The sequence below is a fragment of the Acromyrmex echinatior genome, chromosome 4 (genome assembly GCF_024713525.1).
Source record: "Acromyrmex echinatior isolate Ae372 chromosome 4, ASM2471352v2, whole genome shotgun sequence".
Lineage (NCBI taxonomy): Eukaryota > Metazoa > Arthropoda > Insecta > Hymenoptera > Formicidae > Acromyrmex > Acromyrmex echinatior.
Genome location: NC_141855.1, coordinates 9477641 through 9500405, shown reverse-complemented (window position 1 = coordinate 9500405; position 22765 = coordinate 9477641). Strand labels below are relative to the sequence as shown.

Here is a 22765-nt window from a genome sequence, read left to right as displayed (position 1 = left end):
GAATAAAAGAAAAATTAATTAAGGAGGAAGTTTATTAAAAACAAAAGAGAATAATATTGCGGTGTACAGTGAATGCAAAAATTATTCACATCCGGGGAAAATCCTTAAAGAAACTAATTCTTTGAAAAGTAAACACAATTAACAATTTATTAATAAAAATTGATCGTATATTTCTTAAAATTATTTTGTTTAATCATATGTAATGAAATAATTAAAATATAATTTATATTTTACAAATAAACAAAAATGAAAAATTATATTACTTGGACACATAAAAAGCATTCGATATAGTCGAGAAATTCAGCTTCTAAAATCATGAACACGGTTATTTCGTGAAGTTCTTTCATTTATATTAGAACAAAATCATTGTTAATAAATTGTTCGTTAATAATCTTGTTTATTTTCTACAAATAAAGCTTTTTCTATAAATATTTCTCCTATACAAATATTTTTGCATTCACTGTATAATGATGCTTTTCACTATCGGTTAATTTATAATACACAAATGATATAATAAACAATGAGTTATAGCAACACGCGATTTCTTTCGATGTACAAAAATAAATTTCTCATTATCGCTTGTTTTTAATATAAATAAAGTATTGATGCATTTTATAAATTCGAATCTTGCGTGGATACAGAAAACATTCGTATATTTATAAAAAAATTTTAAACAGATCGTTCGAGAAAAATCCTCTATCGAATATTTCTGCAAATGCTTGTTTCAACGAATAAACAATTCCATTAAATAGAATTCTATTGTACATAACGGGTGCAAGAGAATTTGAAATGGTATTTAAAAAATATATGTAGGACTCCCTTTTTCTCTTCCTGAATAGCGCGCGTATTTACCTGCCGCTTGTGTGCCAATCGTAGGAATCGGGCGCGGAATTGCTTCTCCCGGTTTCGTGAAAACGTTCTGCTTTCGCATCTCTCATCGTATCACTGTGCGGCGAGGATGATATGCCGACTTTTGGTCCTGTCGCCGGCGATTCTGTGCCGGCGTCGTTGTCCGCTGTCCGTCCGAGCCGCTTAGGCAGAAATGGATTCTGGGAAGTAGAAATAAGTTCGCGCTCTTATTTCTTTTATACCCTAGTAATCCCGAGAGACAAGATGTCGAGTTTTGTTTCGTAAAGTTCGCAAGCTGGCTGTCTGCATTAGCGATAAAAATGTAACGTTGTTTCAAATAGTCGGTCGCCTGTGCAAGTCTCAATGCGTATGAATGGTAGAAAAAGGGGAAAGCAGTTCGTGAAAAGTCGACGTTGGTTTGAGTGTAAGAATACGATTTCACACGCTTGAAATCATTCAAATCATTTTAAACTAAAATTATGATTGTCTGTTTTTTTATCTACATTCTCAAGAAAAGCTTATACAAAACTTAAAGTTGACTATTTTTATTGTTACTTTCTTCCGTAGTTTTATTCGATTCTTGCGATGTAAGAAATTTAAAAAACGGATTAAAAGTACAGTGAATAATTATATGTCGACTTCGTACTCTCTGAGTCTCTTATTGTTAGAGTGAAATTTCATTCTAAAAGATTGAAAATAGAGCCAATCTTTGAAAGAGTGAAACATTTCCATTCTTTTGGAGTAAGATTTTACTCGTTTGAAGTGAGATTCACTCCAAAGGAATGAAATTTCACTTCTTTTTTTGGAGTAAGATTTCGTAGAGAGAATCTCATTCCAAAAGAATGAAACTCTGCTACTCTTTTTCATAAGGGTGATAATATTATCATTCTTTTTCGAAGACTGGCTCAATTTTCAAGAGATTTAAAGTAGGTTGTATTTTAAAGAAGTTCCTTGTTACGAAATCTTTAACATTTCACGATGATGCTCAATAAAATATCTACATCAGCACTATAAAAGCATTATTGTTGTTTAGATAAATTATATAGATTAAAAAAACCGGTGTAATCTGATAATATGTTGGAACGATTGACCTTTGACATTTGTCAATTGATCGCTTTCGGTAATCATTTATTATTAGAGAGTACGAGTGAAACAGTTGCGCGAAATGTCACCGTTAGTTTTTCGCGTTTTGTAAAATTAAATCTATGATACAACTGTACAACATTATCGACATGCACCCGTCGTGTATAATATTTACGCGAATACACATCGTTATGTCAAAGTCAAACATGTCAGAATATGTTGTTGCGATATTTCACGAAAACGTACGATTGTACGTTTACTCCATTCTTCTATTATGACGCACGTATCTCCGCTTTCGCTTTTGGATGAACGCAAATCGTACCATAATAGAGAACGCAAACAGCTGTTGTTTGATCATAATTGGCATTCCATACACAGCATACACAAATCGCTCCCTATATCTGAATGCGTGAAATAATAGATATTAATGATAATCGTAGAAGATATTGCTAATGTATTAGTGCCCAAATAAACAATTTACGTTTAAAAAACGTTTAGTCGAAATGTTTCTTTTATGTAGAAAAATATTCAATAAATGTTATTAAATATGTATTTATTAAACTGTCGAAATGTTTCATATAAAAATTTTAAACTAATAAAAAAAAAATTTAATAGAGGTTACAATAAACATCTCATAAATGTTTTTATAACGTTTATTAAATAATTTGAAAAACGTATCAATTTTAAACGTTTATTTTTTACTTTATACGTTTTATTACACGATTTTTAACATTTATTAAATGTATTTTGAATGTAATTGTGTTACTTGTGTATTTACATTCATCGAGAAAAAAAGAAAAACATATTTCGTATTTTTTTAACAAATACAGAATAAATATTCAGTATTTTAGTTCATGGTTGTTTACTTAAATGTCGAATTTTGAATTCTACATCTTCATTTTTTATTTTTTTGTGATGCAATTTTAATATCGTATTTATAAAGTTAAATATATATCTCTCAGCTTACCTGAAAGCTATGCTGTTTCAGCATATTTTTTACGAGAAGCAGAGTGCCGAGTCTTATGACTTCCTCCTCGGTGACGGTGACTCGTAAGCGGCAGTTGTCGACCTCGGCCGGCAGTGGTTCGGTTGCGTTATTTGTCAGCCATGGATGCTGCTTTACCTTCGGGAGTGTGAGTCTGGTTTCCGGCGATTTATCCAGCATTCCTTCAATTAAATATCGCAATTCCGAAGATAAGCGATTATCAGGGAATATGAGCGGTTTCGAACGAACGACCTCTTGAATGGCTGTACTATCGGAAGCGCGCCAAGGAAGATCTCCGATCACGAGCGCGTATAATGTTATCCCCATCGACCATATATCGCAGGGCTAAAATTGGACAGGTTTTTGTCATTAATCTTTAATTATTAAACAGATATGTATATGTCGAATATGATCAAATTGAATAATCTATCGCTTTATTTGAAGTTTGTTGAAATATTTGATATTTATTACTATTTGGAAATTTAAAAAAAGTTTAAAATACACGTACTGATAAATTGTTAAATTACTAAATCGTATTCTAATAACATATTGATGATTTAATAAACAAAATACCTAATATATATATGTTTGATGCTCTAACAATAAATTATGCACAATCGATTTCTTAGAGAATTTATTGGATTTATCAAACGACAAAATTAACGACATTTAATACGGTATTCAGTTTAAAGGCAGATGTCGTGATTCTTTTATGTTGTGTGATTTTACAGCTATGGTACAAAAAAAAATGTAAGACAAGCAATAAGCAAATCATCAATCACAGTAGAGACTGTAAGATAATAATTAATATGTAAGCAGCAGTAAATCCAAAATTATTTTTAATTTTGTATTAATTAATTTGCTTATTGCTTATGTCTTACTGCTTAAGTTTTTTGTGTTATAGCTTTGATTCCTTTCATCAAAATAAATGACTTTTATACATACAATGCAACAGTGAAAAAATTGATATGTCATATGATAATCGGAAAAAAATATAATAATGCTAAATATTGTAAGGCCATTTCCAGATTACGGTAATAGTGTTTATACAATACAATACGCAAATTCGAATTTGTATAATGGGTCAATTTAATTCCCTTGATATGAAAAGCTCATATTTGACGAAGCATTGAATTATTATTTACTATCGCAATTTCCTCGTTGTGATATTGCGCTGAATTACACAGTTTTTTTGGAATATTTTACATTAGAGAATAATAAAGTAAATATAACTGTTAAATTAGAGAAAATGTATAGAAGATTGTCATTTCTCCATTTTGCTTTTAAAAGTAATATTCGATGATTTTTTTGTAAACAGCTAAAGCAAGCGGGATATTATTTATTGAAAATTTACGAATCTCTCGAAAATCTGTACTAAGCAAATGGAATTGTTGAGTACTAAAAATAACTGTTCAACAAAATTGAATTCTTTTGTGTAACAATCATAAAAGGAGACACCTTAACATTCACAGTTTTCTTCCTAATTAAAAAAATATAATTGAAGGATTAAATAAAAAATTAATTAAAAGATATCTTAAAATCTTAAGTTTTCACACATTATTTTATAAGTAATGGTAATATTTTTATATTTATTATATAATATATACAACATTATATTATAATTTCCTTTATGCGTTATAAGACTATTATGTACAGGCTTTTTTTCACACAATTTACAATTCAGTCTACAGCCTATAAAGGACAGTCTACAGAGTTATGTCTTATGGAATTTTGTGTGCGGCAGCCCTTAGTCACTTTTGTCCAACTTACAGCTTACTATACAATATTCTCCCATTATAGACCGATAATGCGTTACGAATGTCTTGTATGCGGAGAATCTTAAGAATTCGAATTGACGCGCTAGAGACTTCGAACAGACGCGCGAAGTTGCTCGCGATCAAGTAACCGAATTTCGTATTCACTGCTCACTTCACACCGCGTGTCATCGCCGTCACCTCACCGGTACGAAGATGAATTGTGATCGTTCCGCTCTTTCGTGTTTGTTTATCCAGCCCGGATGAATTTCGCATACGAGGTACTATCGGGAATGTTTAATCTAGCGACGAGGAATTGTTCCGATGCGTCGATTTATCCGCGTGAATGACGCATTTCTCGATATTCGTGAAATTCGTCCGAGATCGACATTACTTTGCGTTCTATTGAACCGACGCGAATGTTTTACGTCTTCAAACGCGCACCTAATCGGCATCATTTCGCTCATTCTGCATCGCGAGTGTCATTCAACATCTGTGAAGTGTCGCATCGAGGAAAAGAGCCTGAGGAGATAGCTGTCATGGTGGATTAAGAGGAGGCGATCGAGTAATCCCTGCAATAAACGGCATTCGGTCCGCCATGATTGTTGTAGGTCCGCCACTTCTCGGAATTTTTCACGTTGAGGACGCGTCGTCGCGTGACAAAAGTCGAGAGGATCTGCGAGTGATCGCGATCGTGTTGCATTATCTATGATCGACGTCGATCATGTTTCGTCGAATCGATCGGGAGTGCCGGATAAATCTGTAGACAATCGCTTTATTGTGCCGGTTTATTGTGCGAATGTAATGTGATCGAGTGGAGCATTTGCATTGAGGAGCATCGATGATTCAACGCAACGGGTGAATCAAGATGTTGCTGGTCGGTGATATCTGGCAGATGGTGAGTCCTTCACTTATGTACTTCAATTCTTTTTCGGAACTGAATTTGTCTGACGCAAGAAGAGAGAAATATCTTTTTTTTGTGCGACTCCGAAACTTAACAATCTACATTGAGAGAAAACTTTTTGATATAAATAACTATTTACATATTATTATAATTATTATTATGATCACTATTAGTATCAGTAATAATAATTATACGTGCAGTTCTATCAACTATATATATATATATGTAATTGGCAATGGAAATTGATAATAATTATAGTTATTTGAATAATTTTTTAGGGAAATTTCAATCATTACTATATAATTATATTATTTGAATTTTATAATTATAGTAATTATAATTACAAATACCAAAAGGTTTTTCTCAGTGTAATTACGGTTGTCAGATTTCTCTGGCTTAAAAACTAGAGATTTTATTTATCTTGCCAAAGATCGGACTGCTAAGTATTTTCAAAAGGTACTTTATGATACTTTCAAAATTATTACTGTACTGTAAAGCATTCTTTTAAAAATGTAAAAAAAACGTCATCAAATATTTTCCATCAGCTAGAGAACCGAAAATTCGTTCAAAAAGACTAAAATCTCCGGTCGGAAATCCAAGAACTGGCAATCATGAGTATAATCTATACAATCTTCTGATATAAATAAAATTCAAATTGTCTGAGATTGTCAGTTAGGAGAGATTAAGGCCATTATTTATAGATAAATCTGATATTGAAGACACTTTTAAAATGTCATAAACCAGTTCCAAGCTCATATTAACATCTTAAGATACCAATTGCTTCCCATAAGTGATACTAATGCCTGTATTCATAATCAGACCTTATATATATTTTAAGGAAGCTTTAAATATAAGGATTGACTATAAATACGGGCATAAATCTAAAGTTATGTGAGTATTTTATACTCAGGTAATAACGTTATTATTTGCTTACTTTAGTGACAAAGTTATCGCATATCACAGGTTTATAATTTTACTTTTAATGTTGGTTAACAAGACTCAGTAAAACACACGCTCAAACTTGTGCAGATTATAAATAATAAAAAACTCAATTGAATCTTACTTGTCAGAGAATAAAAAGAAACATGTGCGTGCGCGCGTTTAATTGAATTATGACGTCACAAATGTGAGAATTTATCTGAGTTTTGATATAAATAGAAAGCAATTGTATTTGAGAGAGAGAGGTCTTGATGTACTTAAATATCGATTATATATGAATATCGACCTAAAACTTTAGGCCAGTTTAAAATATATTTTCGAGATTTATTTTGTAGAATAAAAAAGTCACGACAGAGTTTATTATTTATATAGCTTTCAAGATGAGCGTTGAATAGTTTTTAATGCACGATGAAAAATGGTTATTAAACTCATTAGACTTCGTGTGAACTTTAAATGAAATAACTAGAATAATTTTAAAGTTTAATTCGATCTCGTTCCTTTTTTGAAATTTTTAGAAAACATCTTATTGAAATTAATATTAAAAAAAATTTTAAATCTACAGAAACTCTTTAGAAATTTGGATAATTTAGCACTGAGGTTCATTACGACCGTTTAAGAGTGGTAAAACCATGGTTCAATGTAGTAGATCTTGAAATATGGTGACAGAGAGAGAGAGGGAGAGGGGGGGGGGAGAGAGAGAGAGAGAGATATGCCATTAAATGAATGATAACACACTAGGAAACTGTTAACTAAAGTCTCGATACGCGGCGCATTTAACCGCAAAACAGAGAATAGAATACGACGTGCTTTAATACGGTGCAGTCAGGAGGATGCTTCACTTGCGGAAATCACATCGCCTACGGTGAAAATCGCGAGGTTCGTAACGACGTGATGTCGGCACATAATTAAAGGCGATTAATTAAACAACGTAAATCGTCGCGTAAATCCAACGGAGCAGAATATAAACGATAATTATCTCATACTGTTATTCTATTGTTTAGTTTACTAAAAAGCTTATTGTTAATCTTTCGAGAAAGTCCCTTCATGAACAAGGCAAAAGAGTATCTATATATATTTTGCGTTAAATTAAGATAATTTTCTATATTTCAGCTAATTTTCTTCGATATTATTTTCCGTTTACATCGAGACATATTGTCTGGTTTTTTTTTTAAACAAAAATCTGTCCTGCACGCGTGCCTTCCGTAAATCTGTAAATGTCAAGCTTCTATGTTTATTAGATCCACAAAGGGAACGTTTCTTATGTATAAAAAGCTTACGAGAACACAGTTCCTGTCTCACAAAGCTAAACCTAACGTCCGTGAACTCCATACTATGACATTTAAAAAATACTCTCAGTCGGTTAGACGTAAATGACGCATGAATAATATCTATCTGATCTTTAAAGATTAACTTTTATACTATTTTTTTCCCATCTACTTTAAATTGTTGGTTATACATTATCGTTCCATAAAAGGTTTTGTATTTTACGATACTCGTGGTTTTTGAAGGGAAAGCTTTTGACCTAAATGTACATGCGTAACTATGCTGAGAAGGTTTGGAATTTGTAATGCATTGTGCACGTTTATATTCCTCAATTGAACAAAGTCGTTAACCGCCAAATTAGTTAAGCTTTCCCTGGAATTTCAGTAATGTGAAAATGTAATGTGGAAGGTAAACGAACGCAAGTTGATTTGTGGGTATTGCATGTTTCTGTACCACTCTTTTTACTCATGCGTTTTTGCAATTGAAAAAATTCTTTTGTTAGAATGAACGAGTAAAATATATTATTTTCATCAAAATAAAAATTCATAAAAGACGCGAAAATAGAAAATTTTATAAAAAATTACAATTTCTGTTTATTTGCCTGATGTAAAGTTTTGTTAAAGTTCTACTTATATCTATCTCAGATTATCTGATTAATAAAATTTTCTTATCTATTTACAGCTTATAACTTGTTTCGTTATAAAATTTTGAACTTTTTTGAAAGGTATACTTTTCCCTCTACAGACTGTTTTTTATTGTAATCCATCCCATTAGCTAACGCATTCTTAAATGGAATTGTTATCAGATTTTTGTAGTAAATAGATTTGATGTAATCCATCAATCTATTTTTTAAGAGTAAGTGTAAAATAAATGAAAAAATTCAAATCAAGGATAATTAAAATTCGCATTTAAATTACGATGAAAATATTTTGTATCGAACATAGGTATGTGGAATAAATTGAAGATCAAAATATTCAAAAGGTAGATTTTATTTTTGTTATAAAAATAAATTGCTAATAAAAAGCAGTTGGAAACATTCTTTGTAAAGGGAAAAAGTAAAATCTAAAATCGATATCTGTAAATACGAGCGGCAAAAGAGTACTGTGAAACTGGCGATTAAAAAAAGCAAATCTACATATAAATTTTAAAAAAATTATTAAACTGAAATGACTGAAAATTAAATAAAAATAAAACAAGATATGACTCGCAAAAAATTAAAAAAAAAATATATATACAAACTCAAAAAATGCATAAAAGATTATCTAAAAAAATATTGTAAAGGTTAGTTTATAAGTTTGATGTCTCAATGAAATAAGCGTAGATTTGCTTTAAACGTAAATGTGTATCATAATAATAATTTATAGATATATAAAAAAATGAATGTTGAGACAATGATTTATATCAAAATATTCTCTAAATCTTTTGGAGTAAAAATTGAGCATTTTTCTTGAAAAAAGAATGAAAATTTTTCTCTCTTGAACAAGAGTGGGAGATTTTTTTTTTTTTTGGAGTAAGATTTCACTCTTTTGCAGTGAAATTTCAAAGAAATGAAGTCTCACTCCTTTTTTTTGGAGTTATTCCAAAAGAGTGAAATCTTATTTCAAAAGAATGAAATCTCATTCATATAAAGAGTGAAAATCTGTCACTCTTGTTCAAGAGTGAAAATTATTTTCTCTCTTTTTTTAAGACTGGCTCAATTTTCAGTCTTTTGGAGTGAATTGATATTTCATTTTAAAATTTAGAGAGTGTTCAAAGTAATATTGCGTCACTCAATACTTTGCCAAAAGCTGTTATCAATTATCATTAAATTTTTGGAAATAATAATAACTGTGATGTTTACTGCACTGTGTGCAGTTATTTCTAAAATTCTCTTTAATTGATAAATCAAAATAAAGATTAAATAAATAAGAAATATTAACGACACTCTGAAATTGCGGAATTCCATGGATTTTAGAAAATAGTAAATATCCAGGTTTAATTCAATGTATGTTGTGCAAAATAAAGTGAACTGACATTTTGAGCCAATAGAAAAGTCCGTAGCCAATATTGAAATAGTATAAAAATGAAAATATTTTTATTAAATTTTGAATACTCAGCGAAATGTTGTTCCAATTCTGTCACAAGCTTCCCATTTTTCTCGCGTTTTCGTTGAATTCCACAAGATTTCGTGTAGCCTTGTGTATTTTTATTTAGAGATCATGGGCAATTTCGTAGATATTGCGGTACACTCCCGATTTCCCCTCGTCGCATTTTCACATAAGCACGTCGTCTCGTCAGGCTAGTGATCATTTATTTTGCCACGGCGACTTGATTAAGCGTAATCGAGCGTGTGGTCTCGCGGGTCGTGAGTCTCTTATTATAGATATCGCCTTTCCTCGACGCAGCGGAAATTCAAGCGATCGGCCGTGGTATGTCGATAAGGTCATGCGATAACAGTAGTCTCGACTCTCGACTAAGTAATCTTGAAGATATATGGGGGCACAGAATTATAATTGCTGTGCTAAAATATACTCTTTTGTCTTTTTCCTTCTCTTTCTCGCTGTCGCTTTTTCCCTTTTGAATAGTCAAAGGCGTAATAACGTGATTGATATGTGTTAATTTTATGCTTGCTACTAATTAGACAAAATTTGTATCATTTCTACGACGAAAGTTATGATACGTTTCCAATACGATTAAACATTTCGACTTACTTAACATGTATACTATACTTCTTTGACGTACAAGTAGATGACACTTAATGGCGAATTATAATTAAGTTACTGTGATAATTAGCGGCTGAGGTAGAAGATGCGAAAGATATAATTAGAAATGAGTGATACGAAAAGAAACCACCGGAGATATTAAAAAACAGTAGGGGAGTTGATGAGAAAATCTTGATGATTATATTAGGGTTATGAATGGCATGAGGGTTGACATGATCTAGGTATAATGTGAAGGATAATTGAACTATGACCTTTCTTGAAAAGTTCTTTCTTGAATAGTTGAAAATGCGCATTAAAATTAAAAAGATAGCGAAAAATAACAGTTGGCTCGGCCTTTTGTACGATACGTTGCGTGCAAAGCAAAAGTCGAATCATTTTTTACTCATAATTCGATTAACTGTGATATAGTAGAGCAAAGATAATTTACTGCTATGACATTGTGAGAAAATTGAAAACAGATCTATATGAAGAGTTGTGATCATTTGACGATAATTTAGTTTTGAAATAATGTTATATTTAGATTTGCTATAATATTATTCGAAGATTTTCTAATATCCAATACTAATATCACGTTTTTTTAACATACATTCATCGCGTAACATGATAGTTTAAACATGATCGTAGTTTAAAATTCAATTGCTATATTTAGATTTTTTTTTGCAATCAATATTCACAGGAAACACATTCGTATAAATTGCATTCCATCGTGAAGCACTGATTGAAGAAAAAGAGAAAAAAAAACAGGATGAAATATAACTATTCAAGCTTGGCAATTACTATCTCTATGTTTTTTCGAATATATGTATACCATGCGTGTGTATTACGAGCATATATTTTTATGAAACATCAATATCAGGTTTATTTTTGAATAACAAAAAGCTGGCGTACTGTAAAATTTTTGCTCAAGAAAGATCCTCATTTAATGGAGAAGATTATCGTTGAAACAAAGAGAGCTAAAAGTGTTTTTAATAAAATTCATTTTTTGTAACATTGAATATATTTTGTACAGTCCTATTGTGTTGCAGGTTTTTGCCTATTAAAACACTTTTATAAAATACAAAACTGTTTCGCTTGTGAAATGCGAAACCTTCGAAAATTCAGAATTAGCCCGCAACGTCAGACCTTTTTTTTTTCTCCGCGCTTAAAGCCTGCAACGTATGCAACCTAATGAACTCAACGCAGCTGGGACACGCAAATTGCCTCACTGTTGCATCGGCCACTTTGTTGCGCCTTTCTTTGTCGGATCGTCACATTGCATTACTACGCTCAGTTCGTTCGGAGACTATTCGGAGCAGGCGACGCGATGTACGTGAATTTAACGATTCTAATTGAAGCGTATTCAATCAGTCGAGATCGACGCCTGGGAGTGACGTGGTCGGAAAATCTCTTTTTGCTGTATAATCACGAACATTTATGCATCGCGCGAGGGGTCCTTGATCGGGAACCTCTCTTCCGATGCATGTAGGTCAATTCGCACGTGTCGACTCTGCGGTTTGAGAGGTCACTGCTTGCGGGTGGAAGTGACATGTAATAGCCGGCCGATTTATCGACTTTTAATCTCACAGAATGAAATCGGTCGCTTGGATAAGCGCTGCGTTATTTGTTGTCTGATCTCGTTTCATTGCGACTTCAATGTGCCGTCGTGAATATTGCAAATGTGTATCGCGAGCGTATCGAATTCCGCGAATGGAAGAACACAATAGAAACGTGTTCAGCGCTCAGAAAAATCCGATTTCAATAATTAATAAATCTGACAACAAAGAAGAATGAGGAGATAGATTGGCACGATATAGATGAATTATATTATACCTAAAGAAAATAAGTCACGCATTAAATATTAGAACTCTGCCTCCCTCCCCCCCCCCTCCATGTAATAGAATTCTTTTTTTTGTAAAACACATTTATGAACCATACTGAAAAAAATTTTTATTTCAAAGAAATATTTCTTTGCTCGTATTCAAAAAAATTATTTCTTTGGATTAATGAAAATTTCTTTGATCCAATTAAGAAATAATTTTTTTTTAATACAAGCAAAGAAATATTTCTTTGAAATTAAAAATTTTATTTTCAGTACAGATTGTTGCTATAAATTATTGTTATCGTTAGCCATTATATGATAATTAGCTCTGTATGTAATAGGATTTTTTTCTGTACATATCAGAGACGATAATTTTTAAGTTACTTTATATTTTAATGTGATCACGGCTTCTGTATATTCTAGAAATTGATTTCTAGAATATATTGGAAATATATTATAAATATATTACTAGGAATATATAGTAATTATATTCTACTTGAGTCGGATCCTCTTTTTGTGTCTGGATATCGATTGTACATTATACTTCGAGAATAATATATAATGCTGTGACTTTACTTACCGGTCCCAAATACTGTGCGTTAGCAACGGTTGTTTCAGGCGCTGCGAAAGCCGGTGTACCAGCTTGTCCTGTTAATAATTCTCCAGATTCTCTTAATTCCGTGCTGACACCTAAATCAGCGATTTTAATTCTGTCGTCTCTATCCACCAATAGATTGCTTGGCTTTATGTCACGATGCACTATCTTTTGGTAATGCACTGCGAAAACAAAAAATAAGTATTATATATATAATACCGTTTTTAATGCAATCACACAATTTTTATTAAAATTTAATTCTAAAAGTCTGAATATATTATGTTCGTAGTTATACGGAGTATTTCTTAACTTGAAGATTGTTTACGTAACTTAATGAATACATCTTACTCATCTCTCTTCTTCACGTAGTAAGATGTTACAAGTTTTAAGTCGATTATCATCTAAGCAGTTTGATGTTTTATTGAATAGTGTCTAACGCGACTATACTACACTCTCATGTAAAGTATACTAACACGATCACTGAGTTTACGTAATGCATATGACGCCTCTTTTACCATTGATCCACGATGAACGTTGTGATCCGTAATAGGCGCCAGATACATTACGCAAATCCGCCTGTCGAGAGGATTTGCATTCTATTATTTAACGCGTACATGATAAACATAGTTTATGTCAAATGTGGGCGTATGCTGATTAAATTTAATACGTGATTAAAATATCAATCTTCTAAATTTGGAAAATTTTTTCAGAAGATAAAAACCTAGAAAAGGAAAAGAAATTTTAAATTTTACACACTATTATTCGAATTTGGTGGTAATATTACTAAAATCAATTTCAAAACGTTGCACGTGCTAATTAATCTCGAGATATGTGGGATTTAATTTTAATAACTAATCGTTGAATTATATAGAATTTTCTAGAATTTTTATAGGAAAAAATTCTTTCAAACAATTTTTTAATTTTTATGAATAAAATGTATACATAATGACTTACAATATTCGACTCCCAAGACAACATCGCGAAAATAACGCCTGGCCGTTTCTTCATTCAGAGGTTTATCGGTAGGTATAAGGAGGATTTCACCCCTGTGGACTAGTTCGAAGACCAGATAGAGATTATCTTTGTCGGGATGATCCAACACCTCGACTAGTTTCACGACGTTGGGGTGATCGAGTTTCTTCAGAATGGCGATTTCCCTATAAACTTTCGCCAAGGGATCAGCACCTGCTCTGCGCGGTGGTATTCTTCCAAATATCCCTGTTTTTTTCATTAATTTCCTCTTGCTCACTATTTTCATGGCGTAATACGTGCTATCCTCTTCGTTGAAAACCTTCTTCACGACACCGAAAGAGCCCTATACAAGTGCGAAGTGATGCATAAGTGAAGACGCGAAAGCACAGCGCGTTCCTGTTTGATCTCAGGCGACGCTTGACATTTTTAGGGGTTTCTCTGCGTTTATAATTCGACTTTTCATTTTTTTCAACATTCTCGACAAACAAACGTATCATTGAATGCTTCTAAAAAGGTCGTCGTCAACGTCAAGAGTATTTTTATTTATGCAATATAAATAGCAAGAAAGTTTCAATTCATATTTTATTTTGATAAAAATATGAAAAATTATTCATTCATCTTAATGAAGTAATATTTTTAATACAGTATTTTATTTTTCTTTTAACGAAGATTATTTTTATTAGAGGATATTTTCTCTTTTCTGAAATATGATTTTTTGTTGACGCGGACGGATTTCAAATGGAATATTCTTAACGTTGATACGAAAAATATTGTAAAATAATATTTTGGGATGAACATAATATAAAGAGGAGTTATGGAAGATTTTATCGATAATCTCATGACTCTCTTCGCATCCTTTTACCTTAACCTTGCAACCTTTTTTGTGGTTCAGCTACGCTGTTATCATAATGCGCTTTATATCACCGTGGAGACTATGTCGAAGGTCATCGGCGATGCTATCGGGAGTAGAAGCATAATTTTATGGTTCACGGTATGGTCACCTTTGAGTACGTCCGGTCGTGGTCATTATTTCGTTATAAATATATAAGTGATGCAAAATTTAAAAATGTATCTGTAACTCTTATCTTAATCTCGCATCTTAATCTCTAATAATGAATGTAACAAATAATAAATGTTCCAAAGTTGACTTTATGTGTTTGGATAATTAAAATTATATTGACAAGGATAACTTGAAAAAATAATTTTTTATAATTAGAAGATTGCTATATCATTTATATCATTTACAATTATTTCAATGAATTTTAATTAATTCCTCATAAAATGAATTAATTTCACATAAAAACAACTTTTGACGCAATATAGTAATCGGTATAATGATTATCTGGTTTTTCCTTGTCTCGACAAAATCTTTACTGTAGAATTATGTAGTAGAGGAAAATAATCGATGCCAATAACGATATTAGATACCGAGAAAAAGCCAGATCGATATATTGTTTATGAATGCACGACGATGGCGATTGCGCGTTTCGAACATTTCAGTATTGCGAGGTTGAAAAAATTAATCGTCGACATCAAACTCTATTTCAATCGATGGCTCTTACCTCGATGAGGAATTCAATCTCGAGTTCGAATGTAGTTTTAAACGATAAGAGGAAGAGAAATTCAATCGTGAACTTCGCGAATTCGTCTCTCTCTTTTTCTATCTATTCGTTAAAGATAATCTCACGCATGAAATGACATTTGCTCTCTTGTTCATAAAAAAATACTATATTTTCTCTCTTTTTCTTTCTCTCTCTCTCTTTCTTCGTCTCTGGGGAAACGATCTCTGGAATTCTCGACGCAAACCTCAAGATCGTGCGCTGCAAACTTCTTTTCGCAGTTGGAAGTTTTGCGCTTTTCACTCAGTAATAGCAAAGTGCGAAGTTGCGGCGGTTGTCTTTTCTTTCTTGCATTTATTTTGAATCCAATCATGCTATACTGGATGCGTAAGCATTGAGTTTCGCATTTTCATTTTTGTACTGGTTTTTGTTAGCATTTTCATTCGAAGGGAATGTTCGAGCGACATTTACATCAAACGGAATTTGCTGTTTTTCTAAAAGTGCGAGCGACTTTTAACCTTTCTATTCTGTTTCACATGTTTATTCAATATTATTTCCTTGTTCTCTAATTTTTGTGCGAAAGCATTAAGCATTTTTATTAAAATTATCATTTTCGAGTTTTCATTTAATTAATTGAAAAATTAACAGAAATTAATTTAAAAATAAAAGAAAAATATATACTTCAAAGAAAAAAATTTAACTCGTTAGACAGTCATATAACAAACAATTCTCGAGAAAACGCGTCAGCAAATTAATATATAACGTATGACAGGAAAAAAAATGTGCAATTTATTTATCTCGTAAACGTCGACAATATAATGATGAAATAAAAAAATTGCGCATGAAGATGATGATTTTAATAATTTTCTGCGTCGTTCAAACTTCTAGTCCTGCGGGTAATATTGCGTTATCGAGTGCGATATAACGTGATTATCGGTAGTAATCCGTAACTGCGCGGTTGTTAATTACTTCTTAACAAGTACGAAGGATGGGCAAGAGGGGAAATTGCTGAAAATGATGACTTACGGCACGTGTTATTGGTTATCGAGGAAGCATCCACTCGATATCGATAATCATATCATTCTCTCGTTTATTACATGAGCGCCGTGAAATGGTTTCGTTCTTCAATGAGAGAAACGCGATACGTTGATCCTCTTATCGATAAATACAACTTGATTGTTAAAATGCCGCGGATATAATTGAAAAGGCATTAGACTGTAGCAAACGAATTTAATTCGGCGCGAATATTTTCCACTTATGAATCAGGTTAGAGAGATTCGCGTTTTCTGTAAATAACTAATTGTATACTTGCTATAAAATTTCTAATGGTGAAATGTCCAACGCACACTCTTTCATAATTTTCTGACAATTGAAAAGTCAATTCGTTATTTAATAAATTGTATGCAAAGTATTTTATATTATTTTTTTCATGTGAATTGTTCCATAAATTCGAAGTTGATTCTCTCCTAACAAAGACATTTGTACAATTTCTAATGATTTTCATATAAGCGATTAAGTATGTATAATAATTATATAAAAACTTTTACAATTTTTAGGGACAAATATAAATGATAGAATTATTGTTTACTTGATTTTAAATGGATTTTAACTGAATTTTAATCTTACCTTTCCGATTTCGTTCAGCACTTTGTATTGGTTTAATTGCTGTTGGCTGTCATGCTGGCTATCGACGGAACATTCCCTGTTGAGCGCTCTGATACGTTTCCTGGGCGATCTATGAGGGCTGGCGTGAGGGTAGCGAGAATGAACGGATTTGTAGGTGACGTCAGCTTTCTCGAACAGTCGCTGGCTCGGTCCTGCTTCGTCGGGCAAGGATAATTTTCTCAAATCTACAGTCCGATTATTATCCGAGGCAATAATAGTTTCCACGTTTGTCTTGTGCACATTCTTACAATTCGAGTTGCCGCCAGAATGATCGATGACTGTGTCAACTTGCTGAATTGTGCCCGCCTCGTCCGATGGTGTATTTTTGCCGCTATTGCGCGGAAGGTAAATATTGGGGTTCTTGAAAATAGACGTCACTTGCATATCGCCTAAGAAGATATTAAGAACAGTGAAAATCCTGGCAAATTAATTTTGAAGGGAATTATATTTTATACCGTCATTTTTTATCTTACCCTCGAGCCCGTTCCATTAAGTAACAAAATTGAGAGGGACGAAAAATACGCTTTATAAGAACGAGATTAAATTATATGTATAACAAGTAATCTGTTTTGAATGAAAGTAATGTATATAAAATTATATATAAGAACATTTTTTTAAGTCGGCGATTTTCTACATTAGAGCACCTTGTCAAATTATTTTACCTCTACGATATATATCTGGAAGAATCTCTGTATAATTATACGTTCCATGAATTTCAAGAATTTTGTCATTTTTTTTTATCTTACTCAAGTAATCGTTTCATTAAGTAACAAAATTGAGAAAGTCGAAAAACATGTTTTGAATGAGATGTTTATATTAGGATATTTAAAAAGTATCCGTAGTTTTTTGTTCAATTTTTGAATGAAAAAACCGCGGATACTTTTTAAATGACCCAATATATTGTAATAAGTAATTTGTGTTTTTAAATGAAAGTAATAAAAAAAGTATATATTAAAATAATGTATATATATAATGAAATTAGAAGAACTTTTTAGATTGATTTTCCGTCTTGTTAAATTATTTTACCTACGATGTTTGTCCGGAGGACTCTAATTATGCGTTCCACAGAGAGAATTTCGTTTTATTTAACTTGATCGTATTAACAGTGACTCAGTTTACTTACTGAGACGTGTCGTCAGTCCTTCGGTGATCTCCTGGGTCTCGAAACTCTTTTGCCGGGGCAGAGTTTTCTCTCTGACGACCTCTTTCGCCTCATCAACGTCGGGCATGTCGAGGTTGGAACTCGACACCTTTCTATATATCTCTGTCGTTGGCATTCTCTCTTTCGCTGCCTCTGTGGATGGCTTAATATTTTCAATGTTCTCCTCAATGTTCTCCTCTTTTCTACCAGCAAGATCCTCAATCAAGGCTCCAAGAGTTATTGATTTCGATTTGTATCTCTCCTTCTCTTGCTGTTGCGTGTCACTCGTGGAATTTCTTCTGTTGTCCTCCAAACTATCTCGACGGCTCACATAGCCACTGCTCTGTCTTCGGAGAACATCAGTAGTAGTCTGTGTCACAGTCTTTAGCGTACCCTCACCCTCTTCAAGGTACAATGCACTGTCTTTGCGTACTTCTTGGATATACTCCGGACTCGATAGTACTTTCGACGGGCCTGGCGCATCCGTCGATAATTGTTCAGTGTCAGAAGCACCTGTCGTCTTCGAAGTAGGTGAATTTGAGGGAGAACTATCGACCGCAGAACCTCTGAAAAAGAAGAAAATTATTTTTTCATCTGTGATCTATTTTTTTATATCATAGAATTCAATTATATCATAGAAGCATTAGAAACAATAGTAACAACATTTATATACTGCAACATTTTCTATCGCCATTTCTTATCGACGGAATTTATTTGAACTGCGCAATACTATGATTTTTAACGGAGTTATAAGCATTCCAATCAAAATGCATTCTTCAAATCTTTTATTTATTTTGCGGTAACTCAGTAACAAAAATCTTAGGAACATTTTCAAAAAACAATTTGTAAGGAAAATTTTAAGTTTTTTTTAAACTTTAAAAAGTTAAAAAGTTTCATAAGTTTTCGTAATAAAAGAAATTGATCATGACATAACTTTTTCTATTATAAAAAATTGTATTATTAATAATGCCCATGGTTGTTTAACGATGATAATTTTATGATAGGTAAAATTACTTTAAACTTTCAGTTATACTTTAAACTTCCGGTTATACTATACATATATCATATACCATTTATAAAATTTATAAGATTTTTTATCAAAGAATTATCCTTATATTACTGCGCCGTTGTTTAAAAGTGCAGAGCTCCAGCTCGATAACAAAATGTCAGACAGCCAACGCGCGGTATTGGATTATCGTTTATCGAGATAATCGGTACGATACTTGACGTCATTAAATAATTACGGAACGGGGAAAAGCGTCACTGATACGCTCCTTTAAATGGCCACGAACGATATATAAATAAATAAGCTTTGACAATGCGGATGAAGTCTTATATGATCTAATACATGAACAGTTCATTTATTGACTTGCATTACGTTGATAATGAGAAAGAGACACGTGGAAATGCTGAAAATCAAATTTAAAAATCGAGAATAGATTCTGATATTTTTTAAACAATCTCGTTTATTCTTACATTTTTGCATTTAATTTTTTGTTTAATAACATTTCTTATTATATCCAAATTACATTCAGACAATAAATATATATTTACAATTGTATTTCATATACTCTATTTATTGAAAAATAATTTATTACTTCAATTTATTGTGTCAATAAGGGAATATATTCTGTTTACATGGTTAATCGTACTTGCATATACCTAATCTCTTTTTCATTAAAAAATAGTCAAACATCCAATATACTATCAAATTAAATATTAATTACGATAAACGAGGGTTTAATTAAATTATTTACATTCATTTTGTTTCTATGAATTGTTTTATTCACAGAACAATTATACTTGTCTTATCTTAAGATTAAGTTTATCTTAAGATTCTCGATTAATCTTAGAAAATACATAATACACAACAAGATATCTATCTGACAAATAGTATTTATTTATTTGTGTTTATATGTGTTTAATAATATTTATATTGTAATATACATACAATATGCAAAATATTCATTAATTCCTTTTGACATCAAATAAAGCTATATAAAGTTATATAAAGTTTTCAGATTAAATTAACAGCTGTGCGAACTGTGTAGTGACTAAGATAATAATTAAACATTAAATTGATCTTGAGGAGTCCAGCGATGACATTCTCATTAAATTCAAGGAGTCTCGTATAAATACGTGTTTATTCACGGTAAAGAGGAGCAATCTGCAATTGAGATTCGTCGGTGATGTGGTCACATGTTGAAAATATGAAATTTAAATAACAAATCAGCTCTTTAGGTCACTGCTTGCTCCGAAATAAAGCAGAGCAGAAAAAGATAAAATCGTCGACACATGTGAGATGAGCTCACATTCTCTTCAATACAATAGTAACTAAGTTTCTTTTCATTCGTATCATATGTGACAAGATCGGGAATATTTTTTTACATTATGAAGTGAAGATGATTAAATAAAATATATTTAATGGATCTTGCGTGATGTTAAATTTAATACGTTATCATGTGATTATTTACGTTGAAAATTAAGCAATTTAACAGTTTTGACGAAAAAAATATATATATCATTCTTATATTATATTCTGAAAAGTGTTTGATCTACAAAAATTAAATTTATGACCTTTGAAAGTTTCGCACACAAACAATTAGATGATAATGAAAAAAAATATACGTCTTTTTTATTTATTAAATTACTTATACATATACATTAATATAATAATATAATACTTTTAACGTTACTTTAACAAGAGTCGCGTGACTATTATCTGGTAAAGATTAAATCTTCCCTTTGCGTGACGGTGCAACTTGTCAGAACTTCACTCTACCGTCTAGAGAAGCATGCGCTGTAATTTTACGTCTACATCATAAGCATTTTTGCGGGTGTAAAAGTCGACAGTCAAAATATCGATAATATGCGGTAGTCCATTTTTCATCCTTTAGAGATGATGGAATAATGGAAGGCGTAATGTTATGTACTTCGCGACACGCGAGGCGCCGCTTGCTTGTCTGATGTACCCAGAGAGTGAAGTGCGATTCGACACGAAGTGCTCGGTATGTGGATCAATTGTACGGTCCAAACTAGGCCAATGAATGCAATGGCGAGATGCAAGATCCGCATTCGCTGCCGCATAGACAAAGTTACATTAAACTCAAAATGTCCCTTCGACGTAAAGGGAATTGTGAGCGATAGCGTCGTCTGAGAAGATAGGCAAACTAGAAACAACTAATAAGAATCACATTTCTCGGCTCTATCAATCTTCTAAATTTGTATTGTTACGTATTAATAATAAGTAATATATTTAACTTAAACGTTATATACTTTTGCTTGAAAGATATGGTATTAAAATTTCTAAAAATTAAAAGAACAATTTCATGAAAGTATTAATAAAAAAATCATTATCAAGCTGATAGTGCGTGTAAATAGATGGATAGATAGATAAGTAGATAAATAGATAGATAGATAGATAGCTAGATAGATAGATAGATAAATAGATAAAGAATTTTCATAATTGAGTTTGTTTAATTTTAGAAAATTCCACTTTTCTATATTTATTTTCTGTAAAAATAAATATTTACGGAAATATTCATAATTTGTAATTATTGTTTTTATTCTCTTAAAATTATTTGTAATTTTTCTTAAATTTTTACCTATATGATAAAAAACTGGCGAATCAAAATCCAAGACGGTTAATTTGCCGTAGTTTGTCACTTCTTTGCGGAATCAAATCCCATTGCCGTAGTATCATGTGCTGAGATCTTCTTCAACAATTTGCTTACACAAGCGTATAGGGAATAGTTGCGCGCATCATCGCTTACAAATACGTCGAATAAGTCGAGTTAGTTCAACACAAACCTATCAAACTATTCCTGTATTATTCACGCAAACTGCATACTGGATTCAGAATTGTACACTAGTTTCTAGTACTCCTTTAATTATAACTTTGATATTTCAATATCAATTATTCTAATGTAACAAAATGTGGTTTTAATTATTGTACTCTAATGTTGAGAAATAAATAAACTGTTGGCAGTCTAAAATTAAACGTCAACAATTTTAAAGTTTAATATTAGAGTAATGTACTTAAATTATTAATACTAATATTAATTAAAATACCATTATGATTAATATTAAAATTTTAATTATGTAATATTTTTCAATATTAATGTGGAAATGAAAATATATTTTGCCCTTCTGTGAGATAATTATATTTCCGTTTCTATATATAAATCACGATTTTACATAAATAGACATTATTTTTGTGTAAAAAAATGTCTTGGAAAATTTGTTATACAGTTTATTCTTTATTAAAAACTTTAATTTAATCTTGTTAAGTATTATATTAGCGTTTTCTTGATAGTCAATTTTTATAAGGTTAATATTTTTATAAGGTAAATTTTCAATAACTCTAATCGTAAAAATTTACATTTTGCGAAAAACGCGCCAAATCGAAAAATTAGCTGTAATGACAGATGTTTACGCGCAAGAACATGTATGTTATTTAAAAAATGCATCATCATGCATCGAGAAGGCTGATCATTGCGAGTGTCTAGTTAACAATATAAATAAGTTACGTAAAAAGAAGTTTCGCAAAATTTCTG

At 31.7% G+C, this 22765-nt stretch overlaps 2 protein-coding genes across 6 annotated transcripts in view; one reads left to right on the top strand and one right to left on the bottom strand.

Annotated features, from left to right (window-relative positions):
- LOC105152397 (uncharacterized) overlaps positions 1-22765 on the top strand; it is a 160686-nt gene that overhangs the window by 37360 nt on the left and 100561 nt on the right. The gene's annotated exons all lie outside the window — the stretch shown is intronic.
- Positions 1-22765, bottom strand: part of LOC105152399 (calcium/calmodulin-dependent protein kinase kinase 2) — a 70591-nt gene that overhangs the window by 4729 nt on the left and 43097 nt on the right. For 3 of the 5 annotated variants that reach the window (XM_087405960.1, XM_087405959.1, XM_087405961.1), the window contains 6 exons: positions 18192-18775; positions 17030-17457; positions 13827-14187; positions 12858-13054; positions 2900-3262; positions 853-1049 (listed from right to left, as the gene is read on the bottom strand). In XM_087405960.1, the coding sequence (XP_087262086.1) occupies positions 853-1049; positions 2900-3262; positions 12858-13054; positions 13827-14187; positions 17030-17457; positions 18192-18775 (2130 nt within the window). The remainder of the gene's footprint in view (positions 1-852; positions 1050-2899; positions 3263-12857; positions 13055-13826; positions 14188-17029; positions 17458-18191; positions 18776-22765) is intronic. The other 2 variants (XM_011066664.2, XM_011066666.2) reach the window with 2 other exon arrangements.